Below are 16,033 nucleotides of genomic sequence, written 5' to 3' on the forward strand. Positions count from 1 at the left end.
ATTTTAAGAGACATAAATGCTGCTTACATGCATGTTTTTATATACCATATTGTACTGCTGTGCAAACATCATTGCTTCAAGTTACTTGTTTATGTTTGCTGCCTTTTGTTTGCAGGCAAGATATACTCCAGAACACTTAAAAAATACTGATTTTGAAGCCTTGATAATTGTATCCATCTCAACTAATGCAAACTCCTTTGACATGTGCAAAGAGGGGAAGTGCCTGATGGCTCCTGAGCTGTCACCAACTGATCTGGAGAACTGTCTTCAAACATTTAAAACTCATAGCAGCAGCAGCAGCAGGTTGGAATAAAAAGCCTAAAGAGTACACTTTCAGAATAGAGGAATAATCAAATAGATTTGCCGTGTTCAAAGACAAAGGAATTAATAATTCATGATTCCAAGACAACGGAATATTTGAAATGCCTGCCATTTAACTAGCTGGCAAGCTCACTGCATTAAGCACATAGCTGTGTTTTAATAATTTTGTAAAAAAATTTTTTTTAAATAGTAAGATTTTATTTATCTCTTTCAGACCTATAAAAGACTCGAAAAACCCTTGCTCTCAGGGCAGAAAGACAGGGCAGGTTCTGCCTTCAGTGTGACCTAGGGTAGGTTCACCCTGTTGACGCACAGCAAGCATCACAGAACAGCAGCATGACTGAGGCTGCTTCCATAGGTGCAGCCAGCACAGCTGGACAGCCCCATTCAGGGGTTGCAAGGTCTCGCTTCTCCACTGAAGAGGATGTGGCCAAAGCAATGGAACACTGCTCTATCCACAACTGACAGGAAGATACTGAAAACCTGTGTGAAAATTGCCATCTTCCCCCTGTATTAGTAAAAGGCAGATGTTTACTATCCAGACCAAGTGCTACTACATGTGCCACATGGTTATCATAAGGTCACCTGAAGGAAAGATTACCTTGCACTTATTTTAATTATCCACAACGAATAAGAGCAGCCAAGCTTTAACATTACCTTTCAGAAGTAAGGGCATGAAGGGGATTTTTGGTGATTTCATTTTCTTGAATGCATCTCTGTAAGCTTTGTGATTCAAAGAAGGGTCCTACAAAACCATTTGGGTAATAGAGAGAAAAATCAATATCCTATAAAAAGAGCAATTCTAAATCCATTAAGGGCTTATGATCTGAACATGTTTTTGATACAAAAGGTTTCTTTGGAAATGAGGTAGATAAAGTGACTAGATAGGTGACTTACTAAACTGAACAGGAAACATAAACAGTGAAAGGAACAAAAACAGTGACATTCCTCTAGATGAAGCAGTGCTAAAATGGGAGTAAGCTGCGGAATAGATTCACTCACACTGCTCTGTAATTTCCCCACAAATTCCTGTTAGCAAAATCTCTTGTGCTTACTATCTAGCACAAAATGTATCTCTGAAAGTATTGCTGATCAATTTTATCTTTGAAAACAGACATAACCAACAACAAACGTCACCGAACAACAGCAAGAAAATCCCAACAAAACCTGATCTCAGATCAGTGGAGCATATTAGAGATTTTAAAAGAAAGTAAGAGAGTATCTTTCAGTGGTGTGTAAGTAATTCAAAAAGGCATCTCCATTTCCCATATAAACAAACATTTTTGTACACAAGCTCACACACAATCTTCAAAACACATTAATTTATAAAAGACTCTTAAGTACAGAAGCATGGACAGCCATTGGAAGGCCAGGTCTCATGTTCCCCGCACCAGGCAGCAATACCACCAGGCACCCGCTTTCATGACAGCCAGAGGAAACACTTGTTTATACAGCTTTGATAATGCTGACAACAACCCTTAGCCTTGGATTTTGATTTTTTTTTCCAGCATCAGCTGTTCTCCTTTTCTCCTGATCCACAGCATGTTGCTTCAGATAAAGGCCTATTAACCACCAGAGTAAAAGAACGGCTTCCAAATTGATGCTGGGGAACCAACACCACATTCACCTCTCTGCCCTTTTTCCAGCTGTCAGAAATATAGCTTCTTTGTTTTTGTGTGTTTGGAGACCACCTCTGAGCTCTGGATTGCTGTGTGGCCTTCGGCAAATCACACATCTGACGTGACAAGCTCCAGCTCCAGACAACAGGCAGCTTCCAAGTAAATTAGGCAGAAGGAAGACAGGTAAAGGCAAGCAATGCTGTTCTGCCCCCAACACTGTACTTACTGTCAAACTTTCAAGCTCAGTGAAAAGTTTCCTGAACTTCCCAGGAATTTTCTGAAGTGGGGAAAACAGAGAGGAAAAAAAGAAAAGTTGATTTAAGCAGAAAAATATTGATATATTTTTATGCCATGAGACTGCCATGGTTGAAGTGCCTGCTGAAAGTACCAACAGGGAGTCAACCTCCACTCCTCAGCTCCAAGAGCCCTAATTACAAACCATGTTATGTTCAATGCCAGTGAAGCTCTGGAGCCTACAGCCTCACCTCAGGGATCTGCATCCTTCTCTCATGGAAACTGCTTGTTATCAGCTGTTTTAATTTTCTTCCTTAGCTTCTATGTCTGCTGTGTTTACCTTAATATCCATATCAAGACAGAAGCAGTAACACAGGCTGAGAATTCAGATACTGTGATCACATCCAGGTTAAATTATTTATTGTTATCAATCTTCCCTTAAAACAAGGGTTCTAGAAATTAATAGCCATCACGCTTGGTGCTGTTTGATACACCACCCCCAGTGCTGACCAGTGCTAGCGCTGGCACATGCTCATGCCAGAGAGAGATGTTTCCTTAACAAACGATTAATCCATCTTCGATATCTCATCCTAATCCTACAGGGAGGTGCACAAAGCACATTCTAAGACAGCTCAGACACAAACTACCTTCTTGCCTTACATGCTAACACCTGATCTACTCCACAAGCATCCACTCCCTTTATTTCTAAGATGTTTTAATGGATTCACCTCATTGTACTCAAAGCAATTGTTCTTCTCCAACTTGAATTTTGCTGCTATTATTTCAGATTTGAGATAGGATTTGTAGTAAGAGGGGATATCTTTTACTAGACTAATTAGTATGGCTGGGAAAAAATAGGCTTGAAGGGTCCACACACCCTATCTTGTCTGTACTTAGACTCTTGACAGCCACAGTGACACTAACAGAAAAGAGATTTAGAACAATAAAGATTAAATGGATGTGCTGTACGATTAAAATGCTAAAATAACAGAACATGGAATTGCAATTGCACATTTTTAACATCTTCAGTCAGGGAAAGTTAGGCTCATTAAAACACTGCATAATATCATAGGAAAAAAAAATGGTAGAAGAGGGAGTTTGGGAGCATACTACTTGTTTAAGAATTCAGGTGCAGAGCCAATGTAGTTTACTGTCTAAATGCTTACTTAAATTTAGGTTGTTTCATTTACAAGTGTAAGTAATTATAATTAATTTATAAACATTGTTCTACTTCCTAGAAGTCACATTACTAATGCAAATAACCTTCTGCTTTTGAAATTTCCAGTGCAATAAAGTTGTGTTGGGTTTTTTTTTTTAAACGCATATGTCTTCATAACTATTTTACACACAGAACCATGACATATTTTAAACAATACGTATGCATATGCACTCCTTGTTCTGACAAGCAATATATTCTATTCTTCCTGAGAGAACTCCACCAGCAGCGCATGATCTCCAGAGGTCTCATCACACAGCACAGTTCTACATGTTTCTCTGCGGGACAGATATACACCATTGCCACCAGGTGCCTTTGAGACACTACTTAAAACCTTCCAATCTCCTACCAAAGCCCAGAGGAATGGGATGAAGGCAACCCATAAGAGCAGGCAAGGGCAGATGTCCCCTAGAGAGGCATTTTAGAAATAGGAAAGACAAGGGGTTTCTGTATCGTTGTCCTCAGGTGTGTATTTTCTCTAACATTTTTGCTTCACCTGTTATTTAAAGTTCGCTCCTCCTTGCCTAAGTCCCTGTAAAATCCTCCCTGCAGAAGCAGTCACTGCCCTTGTTTCTCTGTGTGCCAAAGCCACTGACTTACACAGCAATGTTTCCATATGCATGATTTCAGCTAAGGGGTAAGGCTTTGCCTGGACAGTGGTAGGCAGGTTTGTAAGTCTCTGATGACCATGTGTCTTCAGCTGCTGGTGCTCATGAATATCTCAAAGGCAAGAGATCACAGCCATTCTCTTGTCACTTTGTATTACAGATTACTATTTTTTGAGTACTGCCCACTTGTGGTGTTGGGGACGTGGGGGAGGGAGAGGACTTCACCCCATCACACTTAATTGCTCCTTCTCTAATTTTCACTTCAACAGCAGATATAGTAAGATTGCAGACACTAACACTCAATAATTTACTTGGATAGAAAAAAATTAAATCCACAATATAAGCACAGATACCAGTGGGACCCTCCTCTAAATATCCCATGCTCTGTCTAGGCACCAGTAGCTTCTTTAGCAGATAATGTCTATGCTCCAGTATGCTCCTTATTCATGGTCCATTTCCTAACTTTGCTGTCAAGATGAGCAGCTGCAAAAGAGCTGATAAAGGAGAATTAAAGAGGGGTTATTTCTATTTTGTGGGTTTTGGTTGGTTGGTTGGTTTAGGTTTAAAATTAAATTATTCCATGATTGCTGTGTATCTGAAGTTTCAGGTCACAAAGAAGTTCCTCTGCTAACACTCACTCCATGTTTGATTTCAGCATGAAAAACTCCAATAATTAGACAAAAGGGGTATTTCACCAGTCTACAACCTTTGTGATAAATGGTTTTGACAGGGTCTAAAAGATACAAAGATGCATCTTACCTCCCAGGTCTGAGACAGCCGGCTGACAGATGCAGTGTTAAGACCCATAACTATAGCAAAGAATGAATTCAGATTTCTTTGGGCTTTACAGCTGTGGAATAAAAATATGAATGTTGTATTCTCATTTTTGTACTCAGAATTAGAGATAAATGGAAAGCAAAGGTATCCTAGGTTACTAAGTCTCATTTCAACCCTCAGCACTAACATACAATCATCTTCCACATAATTAACTTATTAAATGTCCTCTCATGACCACCTGCAGTCTAGGCGATGGGGTCTTTAAGTTTTTCAGCAAACGTTCTACTGTCTCATCAACCCTGTTGTTAGCAGGTTATTTTTTCCCTTTGCTGTCAAAAGTAATTTTCCCTTTTCAATGTTCAAGTTACTCTCAGCTGTCCTTTACCATGCAGAATAACTGACCTCTATTCTGTTGCATTAGAAACATTTTCATCCCCTTTTTCTTCTCTGTAAATTGCACACCATCAGTTCCTTCCAATTCTCTCTGTGGTCATGGCCTGCAATCTACTTTTCCATATTGTTATTATCTTTCATTGAATTCTTGTAATTTATTTTAACTTTTCTTCCATGTGTTTCCTTCTTACCAAGGAGATGTAGTGAGACAGTGGGGAGAGAAGGATAAACCTAATTACTGGTTTGGCTCTAAGTTCTCACACCTTTCTTCTGTGCAAGTGTAAAACAAATAGCAAATTATTTATTTGGAACAGCATCACACTTTGTCCTTGCCTTTAATTTGTCATCTATTATCACCCAAGGACCTCTGTCACAGTATTGTTCTTTACCATCATGCATTTATTTCTTCAGCTCAGTATTAGCATTCCCTAGCTGAATTACTTTGCTTCTATCTAAATTAAATCTTATCCTACTGTTGTCTGCACATGCCTTTAGACTCCTCAGATCATTCTTTTTTTTTTTTGGATTCTCCACAGCATTTGCAATCCCTCATCACTTCTATTGTCTAAAAATGTTCAATTTACATATCCCTATAAATCAGGTGCAGTTAGCACCGGTCCCAATACAGGTCCCTACAGAATTTGCTTGATACCTCTACGCTTTGACATTTTACTATATACAATAAGAGCCTGCTTATTTCTAGATAATTAGGATATTTGAAATCCTGAAATACTGAGTCCTTTTCAAACAAGATTCCCCTTTCTCTTGCAGATTCCAGCTGCTCCAGCCAACGAGCTGGATTCATTTGGAGCTAGGCTCAGATGCCTCTATGCAAACGTCCGTAGCATGGGGAACAAACAAGAGGAATTAGAGATGTGTGCACGTCTACGGGGGTATGATATAATAGGCATCACAGAAACATGGTGGGATGGCTCCTATGACTGGAGTGTTGGAATGGAAGGTTACAGGCTCTTTAGAAAAGACAGGCCCAGCAGGCGGGGAGGGGGAGTTGCCCTTTATGTTACGGATAGGCTGAAGAGTACAGAACTCTGTCTGGGGACAGGTGAGCGGTTTACAGAGAGTTTGTGGGTTAAAGGGAAAACAGCGATGGGAGACATTATTGTGGGGATATGTTACAGGCCGCCTGATCAAGGAGAACCTGTGGATGAAGCACTCTACAGACAGATAGGAAAAGCCTCACGCTCGCAGGCCCTTGTTCTCATGGGGGATTTCAACCACCCTGACATCTGTTGGAATGACGGCACTGCACGGCACAAGCAATCCAGGAGGTTCCTCGATTGTGTGGAAGACAACTTCCTTCTGCAAGTAATAGAGGAGCCGACAAGGAGAGGTGCCATGCTTGACCTTGTGCTCACCAACAGGGAAGGGCTCATTGAGAATGTGGTACTCCAGGGCAGCCTTGGATGCAGCGATCACAAGATGGTCGAATTTGAGATCCCCAGGAGAGTGAGAAGAGCGTGTAGCAAGCTCACTGCCCTGGACTTCAAAAGACCAGACTTTGGCCTCTTCAGGAGCCTGCTTAGTAAGGTTCCATGGGATATAGCCCTGGAGGGCAGGGGGGCCCACGACTCTTGGTTGATATTCAAGGACCACCTGCTACAAGCTCAGGAGTGCTGCATCCCAACTAGAAGAAAATGTGGCAGGAGGGCCAGGAGACCTCCTTGGATGGATAAGGAGCGGCTGAGGAAAATTCAAAGGAAAAAAGAGGCTGATAAAAAGTGGAAGCAATGACAGGCGGCCTTGCCTGAGTAGAGTACAGGGATGTAGAGTACAGGGATGTTGTCTGAGAAGCTAGGGACCAGGTTAGGAAGGCTAAGACCCAGTTAGAATTAAACTTGGCCAGGGATGTTAAGGATAACAGGAAGGGATTCTACAGGTACGTAGCAAACAAAAAACAGACTAGGGACAACATAGGCCCCCTGAGGAAGCTCTCGGAAGAACTGGCTACACAGAATTTGGAGAAGGCTGAGGTTATGAATGACTTCTTCGCCTCGGTCTTCACTGACAAAGGCTCTGACTGCACCACCCAAGTCTTAGAAGGTAGACCCAGGGACTGTGAGAATGAAGACCTTGGGCCCATTATAGGAGACGATCTGGTTCGAGATGATCTTAAAAATTTGAACGTGCACAAGTCCATGGGACCTGATGGAATCCATCCGCGGGTTCTAAAGGAGCTGGCGAATGAAGTTGCTAAGCCACTGGCCATCATATTTGAAAAATCATGGCAGTCAGGTGAAGTTCCCAACGACTGGAAAAAGGGAAATATAACCCCCATTTTCAAGAAGGGGAAAATGGAAGACCTGGGAAATTACAGACCAGTCAGTCTCACCTCTGTGCCTGGTAAAATCTTGGAGCACATTCTCCTAGATGGCATGCTAGGGCACATGAAAAACAACAAGGTGCTTGGTGACAGCCAGCATGGCTTCACTAAGGGGAAATCCTGCCTGACCAATTTGGTGGCCTTCTATGAGGGTGATACAGAACTGATGGACAAGGGTAAAGCAGTTGATGTCATCTACCTGGACTTGTGCAAAGCGTTTGACACTGTCCCACACGACATCCTTCTCTCTAAATTGGAGAGATATCAATTTGATGGATGGACCACTCGGTGGATAAAGAACTGGCTGGATGGCCGCATGCAAAGAGTTGTGGTCAATGGCTCCATGTCCCGCTGGAGACCAGTAATGAGTGGTGTCCCTTAGGGATCCCTGTTGGGACCGGCCTTGTTTAACATCTTCGTCGCTGACATGGACAGTGGGATTGAGTGCGCCCTCAGCAAGTTTGCCGATGACTCCAAGCTGTGTGGTCTGGTTGATATGCTGGAGGGAAGGGATGCCATCCAGAGGGACCTTAACACGCTTGTGAGGTGGGCTGATGCCAACCTTATGAAATTCAACCATGACAAGTGCAAGGTCCTACACCTGGGTCGGAGCAATCCCAGGCACGGCTACAGATTGGGCAGAGAAGAGATTTTGAGCAGCCCTGCAGAGAAGGACTAGGGGTGTTGGTCGATGAGACACTTAATATGAGCCAGCAGTAAGTGCTTGCAGCCCAGAAAGCCAACCATATCCTGGGCTGCATTAAAAGGAGGGTGACCAGCAGGTCGAAGGAGGTGATCCTGCACCTCTACTCTGCTCTCGTGAGACCTCACTTGGAATATTGTGTACAGTTCTGGCGTCCTCAACATAAAAAGGACATGGATCTGTTGGAACAAGTCCAGAGGAGGGCCACGAGGATGATCAGGCAGCTGGAGCACCTCCCGCATGAAGACAGACTGAGAAAGTTGGGGCTGTTGAGCCTGGAGAAGAGAAGGCTGCGTGGAGACCTCATAGCAGCCTTCCAGTACCTGAAGGGGGCCTAGAAGGATGCTGGGGAGGGACTCTTCGTTAGGGACTGTAGTGAAAGGACAAGGGGTAATGGGTTAAAACTTAAACAAGGGAAGTTTAGATTGGCTATAAGGAGGATGATCTTTACTGTAAGGGTGGTGAGGCACTGGAATAGGTTGCCTAGGGAGGTTGTGAGTGCTCCATCCCTGGGAGTGTTCAAGGCCAGGTTGGATGATGCCTTGGGTGGGATGGTTTAGTGTGAGGTGTCCCTGCCCATGGCAGGGGGGTTGGAACTAGATGATCTTGAGGTCCTTTCCAACCCTAACTATTCTATGATTCTATGATTCTTGAAGACCACAGTAAACATACGTGTGCATGTGTGTGTGAGTGAGAATCCTCTTTGAAGATAATTTTACATACAGACGAATCCACTGCCTTCATTGTGATTTATCAGTGAAAAGCACGTGCCAAGGCCTTAGTCTGGAAATTTTTCAGCACTTCTTACAAGTTTCATAAAGATTGAACTCATTGCTGTGTACTATCTTGGGACTGTATTTCTCACGTGACTTCAGGTGTCTTAAAGTTAATCATAACGTTGTTGCTCAGACTCCTATCATTCAAATCAGACAGCTCCCAAATGTAATTCATTTTGAAACAAAAAAGGTGTCCAACACAGCTCAAATAAACTGTCTGTTGGGTGGGCCCATTTAACACAAAGAACTGTAGAGAGAAGGCACATCTTTTCAAGGCAGTCACTGCTTGGCAAGCGAGAAGGCTGCTGTTATAATCCATTTATTCTAACCCTTCATGACCTTTTTCTGCAACTCCTCAAAATTTTAATTTCTAACAACATGCTGATTAATTTTCTTTATTAAATCACTTGTTTTCTATTTTAGACTAGCTCATCAACGGAAGAGTATGCATCTGTGTTTCATACACTCCATCTCCCTTTTATGTACTGACACACTTGTTTAAAAGCCTTCATCTTCTTCACATATTCTTCAGCAGTAAAGTATACAAACATTCAACATGAGGTGTTAGTCCTGGTGCTTTCCTGACAAGATGAGAGTCATCGAAAATGATTCCTGGCCAAATCTGGGAGCAGAGAACAGGAAGCAGCCAGAGCTTCTCACAGCTCCCTACCTCTCTGCCTTAGTCAAAATCAAAATAGCAGGGCTTCTTAGCTTGTGCCTCATGATGACAGTCCTGTGCTAAGCACACCGTCCTTCTACTCGTTCCTCTTTTATCAACTCTTCCAGAATTGATAAGATATGATAATGTCTTTCTTTTAGAAAGCTGCTTTTCTGATTACAAAATATCCCTCGCAAACCACATACCCACTTATTTGTGTATCCATTATTTCATCATCTATAGGCTATAATGACACAATACACTGGGAAAGCCAGTCTGCTGTTTATTGACAACTATATTTAGTCTCCATAGCTTTGGCTTTTCACTTAACAGAGATGGGATTCAAATAAAGCAACATTTTAGTCTGGTAACGAATATATCTCTACGTGGAACAGACATGAAACTTTTCCTGGAATGCAAATTAATGCTACTGTGGTGCAAGCAAGACAAACAGAACCAACCAATGTTGACATAATTTGACCAAACTTGTTCATTGATAAGGCAGAAAATGAACCATATGGATACCATACAACTTGTAAACTAAATCAAATCACATTTATGAGTTACACTAGATTAGATTAGAAGAATTCATTTCACCAAAGGAATTGCTTCAGCAGAGAACAGTCTTTTGTATGTAACTGCCTTGCAAATTAAATCAATCCAGTTGATGAAGGGAACAAATTATACCTTTTCCATGAACATGCACATTCAAATATTGCAGAAGACTTACAAGTGGAAAGAGAGGCAAGGAGAATGGTTGCACATATTTAAACTGCTCCATTTCCCTGGTTACTAAAATAAGAGTGATTATAGAGAAAAGAACTCTCTGTGTATAGTATATATTTTTATTCTGTTCCAAGGCATAGAAGAAATGCCAGCACTATTTAGTAGCAGCACAAGAATATACTATCAAACCTAATTAATAAAGACCCTCACCTCCAATAAATTAATGAGTAGTCCAGAGAAGACTGCATAGGGCAACAGCTTATTGTAGCTAGTTTCCTCTAACAGAATATTTTTTGTTTCCATGTAGTCTTTGGTGAATAACAGTGTTGCTGCTCAAATAGTTTTGTAATATGGTCCTCAGGTTATCTCTTCTAAGAAAGAAGATATCTGCACCACCAGAGATTTTGCAGTTGATCCTGTAGATACAGTGGCTAAGTTGCTGGGGAAGACTTGAGCAGCATATATTCTGCCATGTCTAGTTTTGGCCAGTATTTGTTGTTATTTATGGACTGTTTTATCTAGCTGTGCTTACAACAGTATTAAAACACAAGGTGACAAAATAGTTTGCTTTCTTTTCTTTTGCACCTACTCCCACCAAACAAAGGATGTGAATTCAAGGATTTTTGTTGCTTTGCAATGTTAGTAACTTACTGGGCAGCAATCTTGATGAACTTTTTGACTAGCTGTACACGTTTGCAGAGCTGGCTGCAGAGGAGTATCTCAGTGGCAACCCAAAGCTGGACCTCATTGCATCTTTGAAGCAGAAGACTGAGATTCTCAGTGTTTTCGGTACTGTCCTGTCTGCTGAATGTGAAGCATATCAGCTCTTGCTGGAAGACATTGACAACATTATTATGGATATAAAAAAAGAATTAAACGTAAACTATTTAGAACTGTTTTTGAAACTAGACTTGGATATAAATGGTGATCAAGGAAAGCATATGATGAGAAGCAAGGGAATTTCCCCTTCATTTTCTCAGAAAGCCAACATGCTTTTCAGCGAATGTTATTTTTAAGTGACATTTTGTGCTGGTAACTGTGTATTTTACTCAGCAGCTCACACCAGAACCTATAAAAGTCATGGAAACAACCCAGTGGGCACTGAAGTGGGCCATTATCCCATTTTATAAAGCCTACCCAGTATTTTTTATCTCAGTGAAGCCTAGCAATAATAATAATGTGACCATCTAAATTGCTGAAATGGTGATTTTTTTTTTTTTTTGTGGTTGAAGTAATATCAAGTACACCTATTTGTGGAGTCCTATATTTACTGGAACATTATCCAGTGCAAAAGACAATTGGCATATACGACATATTCATACAGGCCAGTTTTAGAGAATACCCATGCTCTTCTACTCCCTTTAGGCAAATCTCAATAAAACCCACCAGATACACAGGAAACATAAGAGATGCCCCAGTACAGGGAAGTTACAAACTTTTCAGAGTTTTTTTCTTTTCAGTGTCATGGATTGCAACACATCTCTTGGACCTGACTCAATACCACTACTACTGAGAGCTGCCAAATCATTCTGTCATGATAGCGAACTGAACATCAAGGAATACCAGTGCTCCAAAATGCACCACAATGCTGCATGACAGTAATATACCTGGAGGCATTTCTTACCTCATGAATTGCATTGAAGAGGCTCCAGTCAAAGTTTGTTAGTTCTAAGGCAAGATCCCAAGTGTTGATTCCCAAAATTCTAATAGACCTTTGCTGCAACTCCTCATTTTCACCAAATGGGTGCTAAATCAAGAGCAAAGAATCCTTAGCAAATTCTAAAAGTTCTGCAGTGAAAGAGCTACAGGACCAAGGTACGAAAGAGAGCTGAGTAAGTAATCTTCTCTAAGTGCACTCTGAGGGATTTTCCCCAAACTAATCAAAATCAAGAGTTATAGCCTATTTAATAAATAGCTTGAAACAGAAAATGGGTCAACAAGATCAATGATTTGCTACTGGATTAGGCCTTCTCCCTCTCTCTCTAAACTTTGAATATAAAACACTGACCAAGCAGACAGCATAATGAAAATCAAATCCCCAAAACATTCAGAAAACAAAATCTGAATTAAGACACCAGGAAATTTTTGTATTGTAAGATAAAGGAATCATTCTGCAAACACACTGGATTTAGAATAAATACACATAACGTGCCCACCAATCCAACTTTACAAATAATATAAATACATACATTTTATGATTAATCTACTCCAAATGTAATCACCAAACAGCAAAGTACTGTGGGTCCAGATTCATTAAAGTTACTTAGCATATTACTGTGAAATGCACTGGGACCGCCGGTGTTAAGGATCATTTGACATTTCCTTTATTTTCTTGGATTTTCAAAAGTTTGCATTTCTCTTGCTTTTTTTTTTTTTTTTTTTTTACCTCATTAGGCTAAAACTTGGCACATGAAACATCTACCACAATAAAAGATTACTCTTACCAGTTAAGCCATTACTTTGATGCTATATGTTTGACAGTTACAAGAAGTTTTGTGAATTTTATTATGTAACTAATGAAACTAGATTGGCTGTCACCCATATGTGCTGGAAACCTTCCCTTGATATCCTCATTTTTGGAGGTGGCTAGAATGTCGGAGATAATGGGGATGACAGATTACAATGATAGCAGCATGTCAGCTCTTCAGAGAACATTGATCCAACAAAATGTAAATAGACATTTCTCATCCCTAGGATAAATGCACAGAATCTTAGTGGCACTGACAACACAGAAGTCAGCTGCAATACCATCCCTGTGCTTTCCTTGGAACACCTGCATAACTAGCAGAAAACTATTGAAAGAGTAATTGTTTGAGTGCCTGACTGCTCCTGCCTCACTGAAGTTTTGGGAAATCATGGTTGGAGAGAATATGCAATCCTGGTTTCTGAGGACAGAGAGAATGAGAGAGACCTACTCCCTTCAATCTGCTCCCCTCCCCAGCAGCAGCGGGAGGATGGGAAGACAAGACAGACAGAAGGAAGGGAAGAGGACATACCACCAGTGATATATGCCAGCCACAGACTGACCATGTGGCTGCCACAGCACTGGGATTGCACTGATGTCCAGTAATTTTGGTAGAACTCATACAACAACCATATTTACAAATAGTAATTCCATGGAATTTGTCCATCACCTTGAATGATTATGTACTGGCCACTTTAAGTGTTACAAAGGCACAAGGGAGAGTTGGGGGGGTGGGGAGGAAGGAAAGAAAGAAAAATAAGTCACACAGGCCCTGAATAATCCTCATCAAAACCATTTCTGTACAATAACAAGTCAGCTTTTCCAGGCTGATGTAGATTGAAAGATTTAAGCTGTACAGAACCTTTGGTCTACATGAAATTGGTAAACAAATTCCATTACTGTTCAATCAAATAAGTGCATGATACTTTTTATAGAGCAGCTCACTAAGCTTTACTAAGGAAGCAAAAAATAAATTCTGCATTGAAAAAGCCTTCTTGAGTTAGACAAATAAAAATTGGGAGGTAAACAATACAGATTCTTACCAAAGCATCAGTCAGATCTTTCCGGTAGACAAACATACGACTGGATGACTCCAAAGATTTTGAGATAGCCAAGTCATTTGGCTGTAGCTCATGTTTTTCTGTAAAAACAGAAAACAAAACACAAAAGCTACAGACAAGGTGTAAAAGCTGTATATAAATATGAGAAAAACATTACAAATGTATTTGTGTAGCCACATCAGGTTCTTAAAATATAACTATGCATCAGATCCACTCCCTGTGGGAACCATCATCTCCACACTATTTCAGGCACAATAAAGGAAAGATGTCTCTGATGCTGGACTAGAGCACAAAACCTTCCAGCATCTGCTTTCAAAGTGTACTTCACATCAGATAGAACAGAAAGAAACCCTTGAACCATCCATTCTAACCTCCTATACATTACAAAATATTCAATTTCAACCCAGTGTAGCTACTGTACATGTAGAGACTTTTGCTGGAACAAACTGTTTTGGCCTCCAGAGACTGAGCTGTTGTGCATCATTAGCAGACAAGAGCAGGAGTGGAGTGGAGATGTAGCTACAGTCATTTGACAGGAAAAGAAGTTTAAAGGATCTCAGCACCATGAAACTCACCCCACAGAGCAGGGCTGAAGAGTCCTTTATAGTACAGTATTTACAAAACTTCCTCTAGGCATAGAGTATTTCAGTCAGGAAACACCTGAGTAAAAGAGCAGGACATACCAAACTGGTAGCAAAGAGAACAGACTCCTCCACTTCAGAGTAGTGGTTCAGTTCTGGCCAATCTTGGATGCACCAGAGAAAGGTGTTGGGAAAAATAAATCAAAAAAGTAAAGCAGAACACAGCTAAAATCTGCCATAGGAAAACTGCCTCTTCCTGCAGGCTCTGAGACCTGACACATGAGATTTGATTACAGTGACTATATTATGGAGACACAAAATCACTACAATCATGTTGACAGCTACCTTGGACTTCACATTGCCCATGACAGAGGAGTAGAACCAGGAAGAGCCTGAGAGCCAAACACCATTTCAAACTGTTTTGCCTCTTATCCACATTCACACTGACACCATATACATTTATGCTGAACTACCAGTATGTTTTTTCGAGGTAATTTTGAACAAAAAGAGCTTGCTTGTTCATTTCAGGAGTACAACAAAAATGTATTCTCCAGTGCTCCCACTGCTGCCTTCCAAGTGGGTGGCAGATGACAGTTCTGAGTCATGCAAACATAACAAAAATACCAAGGAAAAAAGAGAAAAGCATGGCAGACTCATGTTTTATCACTTGCAGCACAGGACTGACAATGCTAAGAACAAAGATACCAAAATTGTGTTATCTCAAATTAATTCAGGCAACATGACTAACATTTTAAGGGTTACAGTGGTCATGAACAAATGACAATCCTATTGTACCTCTATTTTAATAATTATTTCTTATTGAACAGCCACGTGGCAACCACTTCTATTCTGTAGCTTTCTTGGGAATCAGTGTGGTCTAAAGACAATAGTGTGCTTCATTATTTATGAATTGTTGGTTTTCTTTAGCTAAGTAGGCAGTTAGCACCAGATTTATTGTTATCAGAGCAAAACTTGTTCTGCTCTTGAACTGGAGCACAAGACCTGAAAAACAACAGCAGCCCAGCGATTTTGCAGTGCTGTAAAATGCACTGGAATGGGCACACACAAAGGTAAACGGGTATGCCTGTAAATGATATTGCTCAGCTGGCCAGGACATCTACATGTAATTCTCCTCTGTGATTGCCCCCTGCCCAGCCTTTCCATAGCCAGAGCAGGGCACCATTTTCCAGACACCCGCATTGGTGCCCTGCAAAAAAATGGTTATTTAATTGAGCTCAGCGTGGGGTAGAAAAATGTGACCTTCCACTTCTGAATCAAATAAATACACAGTACAAGCCAGCAGTTGTGCATAGTTAATTTAACTAGACTGACAAAGAAGTAGCAAAGGTGCATCTTTTGCCCCAGGGGATTGACACCAACGTTATCTGAGAACACGGCCAAATATTCTACACTCTTAGCCCCTTTACTTTGTAGATTCAGCTTCTCATTTCTATGTGCCTAGTTAAATTGCTTTCTTTATATACTCTAAGAGCCAAAAGATACCGCAACGAGCGAACCAATTTCAAAGAGCTTGAGACCTGCCAGACCCCAAGGA

The 16,033-nt window shown here is 41.0% G+C and overlaps 1 protein-coding gene across 3 annotated transcripts in view; it reads right to left on the reverse strand.

Moving 5' to 3' along the window:
* The window catches only part of RAPGEF5 (Rap guanine nucleotide exchange factor 5), a 134,614-nt gene that overhangs the window by 13,926 nt on the left and 104,655 nt on the right, over positions 1–16,033 (reverse strand). For all 3 annotated transcript variants that reach the window (XR_010609883.1, XM_065666307.1, XM_065666306.1), the window contains exons 14-19: positions 13,880–13,977; positions 11,997–12,119; positions 11,024–11,202; positions 4,758–4,848; positions 2,167–2,217; positions 979–1,066 (exon numbers count right to left, since the gene is read on the reverse strand). Coding sequence is in view for 2 of the 3 variants with exons in the window: in XM_065666307.1 (XP_065522379.1) it covers positions 979–1,066; positions 2,167–2,217; positions 4,758–4,848; positions 11,024–11,202; positions 11,997–12,119; positions 13,880–13,977 (630 nt within the window). In the remaining variant the exon portion in view is untranslated. The remainder of the gene's footprint in view (positions 1–978; positions 1,067–2,166; positions 2,218–4,757; positions 4,849–11,023; positions 11,203–11,996; positions 12,120–13,879; positions 13,978–16,033) is intronic.

The sequence above is a fragment of the Lathamus discolor genome, chromosome 2 (genome assembly GCF_037157495.1).
Source record: "Lathamus discolor isolate bLatDis1 chromosome 2, bLatDis1.hap1, whole genome shotgun sequence".
NCBI classification, from domain to species: domain Eukaryota; kingdom Metazoa; phylum Chordata; class Aves; order Psittaciformes; family Psittacidae; genus Lathamus; species Lathamus discolor.